This window comes from Orycteropus afer, unplaced genomic scaffold, assembly GCF_000298275.1.
Source record: "Orycteropus afer afer isolate SDZICR_OR568_19922 unplaced genomic scaffold, OryAfe1.0 scaffold00108, whole genome shotgun sequence".
NCBI lineage: Eukaryota > Metazoa > Chordata > Mammalia > Tubulidentata > Orycteropodidae > Orycteropus > Orycteropus afer.
The window spans coordinates 2919408-2929041 of NW_006921695.1; the positions used below are offsets into that span (position 1 = coordinate 2919408).

Genomic DNA, 9634 nt, shown 5'->3' on the forward strand with positions numbered 1-9634 from the left:
TAGTGAGGTAAAGTAAGCCATGATTTAAACTCAAAATCCCATCTTTCTCCTGCTTTTCATTTCCCAACCCCATGATACAAAGGATTTAATTAGTACCAGGAAACAGGCTGTAATCTTCTTTAAACTTATTTTTGCAATAATTTTTAAAACTTGTAATAGATATAACAAAATAAATAATAATGCCCTGGGGCTTTATCATCTTCTAATAACCGTCATTAACTATCCCATCAAAATTGTAAGTGGCAGGCTATTCATATGATCTAACTTCTTTTCTTTCTACTTCCAATCTCATTGACACTCCTCACTGATGACCTGCAAGGTACATTGAGTCCTCTAGCCTTCTCGATCTCAGTGCATCAGCCCTTCCACACTTTGCTTTTCCCTCATCAATGACACTGTTTAACTGCATTCTGCCATTGTGCAAAAGTCTATGTAATGTTTAGGTTTCTTTAAAGAATCGCAGCTCTCATTGGCCAACACCCCCCCATCATGGGACACACACTTCAAGGTTCTCTTTTTGTAACCCTTCCCACAAGTCTTAGAACATGGGGACCACTCCCCCAGCTGCCAGTGGGGACAGGGTACATCTGCACAGGGCCTGGTGTTGGCTGGCTTCACTTCCTTGGCACACTCTGAAGCCAGCTGCCCATTAATGTCTCTGCATTCCACCAGTCTTCGCTGCCACCCTGATCCACATGACTTGGAACATTCGCCCCACTCTTCAATGACCCATTCTGAGAAGGTAGGGATAGCATTGAAAGATTCCTTCTTCTTCTTCACAAAGTAAGTGTATTTAATTTTAGGTCGAAGGGCATTGCCCACAGTAAGGACCTGGATGGTTAAGGGTTCCTTGAGTGGGCTAAAGCTGAGAATTCTTTCCAACACTGCAGAGGAGCCACTGTACCTCAAGACACTACCTTTGTATGTAATGTCTTGCTCTAAAGTGGACAAAGTAAAGTCACCATTAAGGATATATGTGCCATCAGCAGCTTTGATGGCAAGAAAGCTTCCATTATTTCTGGATCCTCTCTGAGTCCGCTGTTTCACTTCAATGTTTGTGGCTCCAGTCGGAATTGTGACAATGTCATGATATCCAGGTCTGCAAAGAATGAAATACAGATCAAATAAGCTCTCATTCATTAGATAATGATTCATAAAGACAATAGTTTACAATGTGTTTTTTACCAGACCTAAAATGTTGGAACTAAATTGTAAGGTCTTTGAAAGTAAATAATTTTTAAACTTACTTTGCACTAGTAACTGATCCTGATATTTTCTTACAAGTAGATCCATTTCCTCCACAAATACCACATTTATCAAATTTCTTCTTGGAGTCTATGATACGATCGCAACCAGCTTTTACACATTGTCCTTGCACACAGACAGAAGTGGAATCTGGGCTACATGGAGTACCATCTACAACCTGGAAAAAAAAACATGTGTCTGGTGTTACACATTAACAAGGGAAAGAGATGATGCAATAACAACTAAGAAACTTTTCTGCATTAGTTGTCTTCATTAGTTTCTTGACTATCCTAATTAAAATAGCAGTCCCTAAACATAGAGGTTCAAACCCACCAGCCACTCCTTGGAAGGAAGGTTGGGCAACCTACTTCCATAGTGATACTGCCTTAGAAACTCAAGGAGGGATCGCTATAAGTCGGGTCCGACTCAGTGGCACATAACGACAACAAACACAGCATACTCTTCTGACTTATGACTATAGTTCTTATCCTAAAGAGCTCTGGTGGCATAGTGGATAAGGCATTTGGCTATTTCCAAAGTTGGCGGTTCAAACCTACTTGCTGCTCTGTGGGAGGAAGATGAGGTAATCTACTTCCATAAAGATTTACAGCCAGCTTTGAAAACCCAATGCGGATCGCTATGAGTCAGAATCTACTTGATGGCAATGAGTTTGGTTTTTTTCTTTAATCATCCACCATCACCAGTTGTCATTGGGTTGCTTCTGACTCACAACAACGCTATGTGTGTCAAAAGAGAACTGGGCTCAGTTAGGGTTTTCAATGGCTGATTCTTTCAGAAAGTAGATCACTAGGCCTTTCTTCCGAGGCACCTCTAGAAGAACTCGAATATTCAACTTTTTAGTTAGTCTCCAAATGTGTTAACCATATGCGCAATCCAAGGACTCCATAGCACTTATTGTTGTGGTTGTTATGTGCCATGGAGTCAGACCTGACTCATAGCGACCCCTCCTTGGGTTTCTGAGGCAGTATCACTATGGACGTAGATTGCCCCATCTTCCTTCTGAGGAGTGGCTGGTGGGTTTGAACCACCAGCCTTCTGGTTAGCAGTCAAGTGCCTTGGCACTATGCTACCAGAGCTCCTTAGCACTTAGACATCTGAAAAAATTTGTCTATTGCTTTATTATTTGTTTATTGCTCTTATCTTCTCTTTAGCTAAGGTCAATGAAAGCAGAGTTTTTTGTCTATTTGTTTACTTCCGTATCCTAAGTGCCTGGAATAACAGCAGGCAAAAGTAGGTATTTAACACATCACTTGTGGAATGCTACCATCTGCAACTTTGGAATATTTTCATAGCCCACAGTGCTGATAACACACGATAATCTCAGTCAAACTGAATTACACTTTCTACCTCAAGAACAGCTCTAACCTCTCTCCCTAAAAAAACCCAGCAATTTATATGATGCTTCTACTATTTTATATAGGCTCTCAAACTTAAGTATCAATTCCCAGATTGCCATTTTTAATAAGTCCATTTGCACATGATACTGTTAGTCATCTAGTTACAAATACTGTGGAATACGCTTAAACTATTTTCTAAGAGTACCAGCTGCTTTGTTCATACATAATTTATCTAACCATGAGCTGTAATGTGAAACCTAGCTCTGCAGAAGAAGATTGGGCAATCTACTTCCCTAAAGATTTACCTCCTCGGAAACCCAATGGGGGTCGCTGTGAGTTGGAATCAACTCGATGGCAGTGAGTTTGGTTTTGGTTTAGTTATACAGAGAAGCACTAAATTTTTCAAAGAGCTTTTCCTTGCATATTGTTGTTAGGTGCCATCAAGTTGATTCTGACACATAGTGTCTCCATGTGACAGAGTATAACTGTCCTATAAGGTTTTTTTGGCTGTAATTTTTATGGGGAAGATTGCCAGGTCTTCCTCCCATAGAGCTGCTGGGTATGCTCAAATCACCAACCTTTCAGTTAGTAGCTGAGACCTTAGTTGCTATGCCATCAAGGCTCCTTTACTTCATTTATCAAAGTAATAATAAGCATTTGGAAAATTACAAATGCTGAATTAATTCAAATTTCTTTCATAATGGAAAGCAACATCACTCAAAGCAGTCAGTTGCTAATTTGAAACTGAACATAAGTTCATATATAAATTAAAGACAGCATATCAAAGGTTGACTGAAAAGGTGGCAAGTCAAGGCCTTGGTTTGCAGATAGATAGTAAGCATAAATGTAACTACCTTAGGCTGCAAAACAAAGAAGTAGCCAATGCCTTTGGCTTGACAGATGAGCTTGCACCTGTCCTTTGGGGAAACGCCGGCATACTTGGGAGTCCACTCCACTGCAGGCCCGCTCCCAAAAGAAGCTTTGGAAAAGTCATTGTGTGCTTCACATTGTTCCTCTCTGAAAGTTTTTCCTGGAAAGAAAATTGATAGGATGACATTATCAGTTCCTAACCTTTAACTGCCTGTTTTTGGGCACATCATTTTTACCCACTTCTCAAAGTTGGGTCAATTTCTACGCACCATTATTGTCTGGACAGTCCTCAATGTTGCAGGACCGATAACGCACTCTCTTGCCTTCACAGTACTTCCCTCCATTCTTTGGGACTGGGTTGTCACATTCCCTCATTGTATACTGGACTCCTCCACCACAGGTCCTTGAACAGTCTCCCCAGGGCCCCCATTGCCCCCAGCTTCCGTGAACAGGAGTCTAAATGTGAACACAAACAACCACCGTTAGAAAAAATAGGGGACACAGAATCAATTACAAAATTAAAAAATGACCTATCTCACATTTCAGTCAGACAGCACTTGCTATCAAATATTTTAGCATCATTTTGGAGCACAGTTCTACTTTGAAACATATAGAGTCATCGTAAGTTGGAATTGACGCTGTGGCATGTTTTTTTTTTTTTTTTTCTGGAAAGGTTGTTCTGTCCAATTCCAACATTTAAAGGAGCATGAATATGTGTCAATAGAAAAACTCACATCAAAATGCTTCCTGTCGGTCTTGTTCACACACTTGCCAGCAACACACCACTTTCCTTCTTCACAGCTGGTCCCATCTGCCCAAGGAAAATGTTTGGTTTGGCACACCAGTAGGCCGCCGGAGGTGCCAGTGCACCATAGTGTCGTGCACGTGCTGGCTGCGTCAGGGCAGTGCTTGGATTCCTCCCCAAAAGTAAACTGGCACTGCCGGTTGGCATCATACAAGGTCCCCGGGAGATCAGAGGGTAGCTGTATGGTACTCTGGGGCTTGTCCATCAAACATTCCCCTGCAAAGAAAATGCCAGCCAGCCATGAATAAATAATTAATGAAAGAATTCAAGGGGTAGATCGTGTTTTCAGAGAAGACTTATCAAGTGAGATGATGTAAATCGAAGTGACTTAAAAACCAGAGCTTTTGAGCACAGTGCTGCAAAAAACAAAAATTTTTAACAATATTTTATCATGAATGGGGTATTTTTATATTAATAATGACAAGAAATTATTGTTCTCCTTAAAATTTGAATTAATCTCCTTTGGGACCTATTCACCCAGAAACACATTTTTTTGGGAAATAAGATGTAAAAAATAACAGTCTTGGCACTGACAATTTTGAAGGTGTTAAAATAAAAAAAATTAAAAAAAGGAATGAAAAGAGGTAATTTAACTAGAATCCTACACTTGGAAGCTGAGATGTCATCTTTAAAGAGCAGCTTGAGTATCTTACCATGACCATTATCCAGAAATGATGTAATCATGTGGGCACTGCAGGGAGACCAAGGCTGGCTGCGGTCCAGGTTAGAGAGCATTGATGCCATCATGTGGGAATCTTGTTTCACACCATTAATGCTGGCACACTGTTTTGCATCATCATGTGGCATGTTAAACACGTGACCTAAGAAGCAATTCAAAACCTATATTAAAATATAGGTTGTTCCCAGCATTTTTTTTTTCTCCAGCAGAGATTACTCTTAAAGTGATATACTAGAGGAAGACATTTATTTTTGGAGACAATGGCTACTATTCACAGGACATAAAGGAACATGTAATTTCCAAATGTCTATAAACAATAAAACAAAATCCAATCCCATTGTCCAGTATCAGTGATTCTGACTCATAGTGACTCTATAGGACAGAATAGAACTGCCCCATAAAGTTTCTAAGGCTATACATCTTTCTGCCACATCTTTCTCTCATGGAGCGGCTGGTGGGTTTGAACTATCAACCTTTTGGGTAACAGTCGAGTGCTTAACCACTGGGCTCCTCCAAATGTCCACAGCTTCTATTTTATTTTCTATTATAATAAGATGAGATTGTTTTAAATTGGGTAGAAAATATTTTTTAAAGTTTCTAAGAAAGCTTGGCGCCTCAAAAAGCCAATGTATTACATTCAGACTCTCCCTCTTAAATTAATATATTTGTGTATTAGTTCAAACGTATCAATTGAGCTTCAGTCTTACTATAAAACAAACTTACCTAATTCATGAGCTGTGGTGAAGGCAGCTTGTAAACCATCATCTTCTATGACAGAGCAACTTCTGCTGGGATCACACATAGTTCCAACATCAGCCATCCCTAGAGTGTCACATGTTTGGGCACCACACAGATCCTAGGAGGAACAAAGGGGCATTCTTATTAATAGGGATACAGCTTGAGCCATGAGGTCTATCATTTGACAGGTGTCTTCACATGTTTTGAAGCATCTATGTTCATTTAGTTGTCCTGTAGGAGGACTTTGTAGAACTGACACAGTACAAAAACACTGGTGACAATTCTATAAAGATTTATTTATTACAAGACAGATTCCCAAGATGATTATAACTTAATGTTACCGTCTTCCTGCTCACCTGCCTGGTGAAAAGAATCGCTGTGTCATAGTGCTCAGGATCCCGGTCACTGGGTGGGTTGTGCTGCTTCTGCCAATTGCAGAAGTTTCGCAGTGTGAGAGCAGCATTAGAGGTCACTTCTGGCCCTTTCTGTTCCTCATAGATGACCAAGATCTTTACCACGACCAAGCTAATTGAATTCCGAATGCTAGGGTGTTTGTACAACCTGGACGCCACAGAGAACAAGGTGAGAAGGTAGTGCTTAAGGCCACTACCATGGAACTCCGCCATTGATTGGTCAGCCACAAGCATGGTTTCCACATAGCGGGGGCTGGATACAAAACGCTTCTTTCTTATGCTTCCATTTCCTGTAAAGAAACAAGGAACATCATTTGCTCATGGGCTATCCAAGAATAGTTACCTTCAGAGAGTATATAAGGAAAGCCTACCCAGTCAATGCAAATAAACAAAACAAAAATATACCTGGAACAACAGGAATAAAAATATTTGCATCTCTTTTCTAAAATTTGGAAATGTTATTTTTTAAGCTTTCTCCTTACTTTAAATAATGAAGCCTGGTGCTCCCTTGAATGGTCAGACTATATTTTCCGGGATCTGTTTTTTGTCCATTTTTTAAATCCTCCAATCTGAACAAGGCAGTATGAACATTATCCTCCCCAGCTGTAGTAAAAACTTGGAGCAAGAGCAGCCGGCAGAGAGGCCTGAGTCACTCTTTCACAGGCCACGACTCAATCCTAATGAGATCATCAGGCTCCACGTGGAAAGCCCTGGGCAGGGCTGGGGCAGTAGCCAAGGGGCAGGGCCTGAAGGAATCTGCTCGGTGCTCTTGTTCCAAGGGTCCCTGGGGGTGTGCTCAAGCCAACTCCAGGCATAAGGACCACCCACTCAGCCTGTCAGCCTATTGCCTCACTCCACTGCCCCGGAGAAATAAGCTACTAATCTAGGAAAGGGCCCTGTGACTCCTGATAGAGACTCAGTCCCCTATTAAGTTCTAAACTGGGCTGTGAGGAAGGGAAAAAAAAAAAAAACAACCTGCGTCAAGAAGCAGACGTGCAGGGGAAAAGGAGAATTCTAACGACCCGTGAGAAACGTAAAAGAAGAAAGACACTAAAGTGATAGAATTTAGATTAGAGGTGGGCAGTAAGCAAAGCCTACAAAGTCAAGGGCAGGTGTACCCAGAACAATCAGCGAAGATCTACCCTCGAAAGCTATGGAGAGCAGAATCACCTCCACCAGAGGGAGAGCAAATTGGGGGGCGGGGGTAGAAGGCGCGGAGAGGCGGGGCAAGCTGGGCGAAGACCTCCCAAGCAGGTTCTATGAAGGGGCCTCGCCTCAGCCAGTGGGTCAGTGTCAGCCTCTTAAGGAAGTGAGGAGGGGGCAGAGGCTGGCAGTATAGTGATCATAAAGGAGCTGACCAGGACTGCGGGCTGCACCTTACCGTGTCACCTAGCTCCCCATCCTTCTCCAAATCCGCCCTTCTCTGGGCGCAGGGTGCAAGCCCAGGCAGCGGTTACAAAACCCACAAAAAGTTACAACTGGACCAAACAGCACAGACACAAGAGTTAAAAACAAATTAATAAGGATGGAAAGACGTCCCTCATTCACACTCGACTAAGGCACTCCATTAAGGTGGAAAGAATAGGGTTACTAAGTTCTCCCTTCCATGTCGAAAGTTTTCACCCTAGTCTGCAGAAAATCATAGATTTGTCTGTCTTTTCATGATCATTCATTATTCAGGCAAACGGAATTACGGTGTTTTTGTTTTGTTTTGTTTTGTTTTGTTTTTAAAGCAGGATTCAGTAAGTCACTCAAGTTTACCAACTTGAAACTCAAGCTACATCCCTGCACTCTAGGTTTCCGTGCTGTCCCCAGACATACCCATCCCAGCGATCAGGAATCTACTCTCAAGTTGCTTAGGATGGAGAACTTGGGGAGAGGGGTAAAAGGAAAGGAAAGTGAGAAAAAGTCTTCTCGGGCTGGTACCTGTTGGCTGTTCGAAGCGCTGTGGCTCTTGGTCTTGCTGCGGCCACTGAGCCCCGGGGTCCTCGCCCTCGGGCCCTGCGCGCCTCGGGGATAGGGTTTCGTCGTCCATGACCCCACACTTGGCGCCGCCGCCGCCCCGCCGCCTCCTTCTCAATAGATGGAACTGTGGCTGCTGCGGCTGCTCCTCCACGGCAGCCGCGGGGGCTAGGCGCACAGTGGCCGCGGCGGGCGCAGGCTGAATGAAGAACTCCTCGCCCTGCAGGTAGAAGGCGCCGCGCACGCCCTCGCAGAGGCTGAGGGCGGCGGCTGAGCCAGGGTCACCGTTCACGGTACCGGAGTAGAAGCAATGTGCCAGGTCGCCGACCGAGTCCGGGTGCACCACCTCGGGCCCTGTTCTACGCCCCACGGTCTGAAAAGTGAAGCCGGGCGCCAGAAAGCCGCGGTCTGGCTGCAGCTCCAAGAGCAGCCGCCGACCAAAGGCATCCAGGCTAAGGCGCGTGGTCTCGTGTCCGGTGGCGCGCTCCAGCGCCGGCAGCACCAACTCTTCGTCCTCTTCAGCTGGGCGCCCGCGCGCGCCCGGCATGGCCAGCAGCGCAGCTGCGGTAGCAAGCAGCAGCAACGCGGGCACGGGCCGCAAGTTCCGGGGCCACTGAGCCAGCTCCGCGTTCCCCATGTCGCCGCCTGGCGCTCGCCTTCGGAACCCCGCGAGGGCTGTTCTCAGTTATTCGAACTCGAGAGATTCCGCGCGCTGCAGCACACAGAGCGAGGGGGCTATTGTTCGGGCAGGGAGCTCAAAGCCTCGCTGGCCTCGCTCTGGATTACTAAAGTTAGCAATTACTATTATTTTTTGAAATTGCGCGCGGACCTGGCTGCAGCCGGAGCTCCTGGAGTCACTTAGGAGGAAGCGCTGCAGCTCCGCCGGCGCGCGGGAAGTTTTTCTTCCAGCGCAGAGTTGGAGGCACAGTGAGGCGGGCGCTGGCGGGGTGGCTGCCGTAGGGACAAGAAGTGTCCCGGGGCAGAGTACCGCGCGAAGATCGGTGCCTGCCGCCCCTCTCCGGCCTCCGCCTTGGCCGCGGTGATGCACACGCTGCGCAGGACTCTGCTCTCTCAGCCCTGCTGCGTGCCCTGGCTTTGCAGTCACCACGGACTCAGAGCCGCTTTCCAGCGAGTGCAAGAAACGGGCAGCCTGAGCAGTCCTTTTATAGTCTGGGAATGAGTTTCTTCCCTTCCCCCCCTTCCTCCTCCCTTTTGGCCGCCTCTCTATCCCCTAAGACACCGCCCCCTGAGCTCAGTCGGTGCTAAACCGCGCTTAGCGCCGCGGGCCGGGCGGGGGAGGCGGAGGCCTAGGCCCTGGCTCTTCTCCAAGGGCTCGTCTATCTGGGGGCGGAAAACGCAGAAGGGGCTCTGCGACTAGCACTTTGTACGCCTGGGGCTCCCACGGGGAGAAGGCTCTGCCTTCCACCACGCCCTTCCCGCCACCGACTCCTGGGACCACCCTCCTTTCCTGCCGTCCCCCTAGTGCCAACGGGTCCTTTGCGCACCGGGCAGCTCTTCCTCGAGGGAGGGTCGGGGTGGAGACCCAAGTACCTTCCCCAAGATT

At 45.8% G+C, this 9634-nt stretch overlaps 1 protein-coding gene across 1 annotated transcript; it reads right to left on the bottom strand.

Moving 5' to 3' along the window:
- Positions 1–399: 399 nt before the first annotated feature.
- On the bottom strand, positions 400–8734 carry ADAMTS1 (ADAM metallopeptidase with thrombospondin type 1 motif 1). Its single transcript, XM_007943503.2, has 9 exons — positions 8035–8734; positions 6052–6398; positions 5681–5813; positions 4932–5099; positions 4208–4494; positions 3743–3929; positions 3458–3633; positions 1248–1423; positions 400–1099 (listed from the first exon to the last, which is right to left on the bottom strand). The coding sequence occupies exons 1-9, from the start codon at positions 8705–8707 to the stop codon at positions 400–402; spliced, it is 2847 nt and encodes a 948-aa protein (XP_007941694.1). The 5' UTR covers positions 8708–8734.
- Between the last annotated feature and the right edge of the window lie 900 nt (positions 8735–9634).

Coding starts and splice junctions, on each gene's coding strand:
- ADAMTS1 (XM_007943503.2), bottom strand. CDS start 8,707: ATGGGGAACGCGGAGCTGGCTCAGTGGCCCCGGAACTTGCGGCCCGTG. Junction 5,100..5,680: donor CACCACAGCTCATGAATTAG/GTAAGTTTGTTT, acceptor ATTGCTTCTTAG/GTCACGTGTTTAACATGCCA. Junction 4,495..4,931: donor ATTTCTGGATAATGGTCATG/GTAAGATACTCA, acceptor TTTTCTTTGCAG/GGGAATGTTTGATGGACAAG.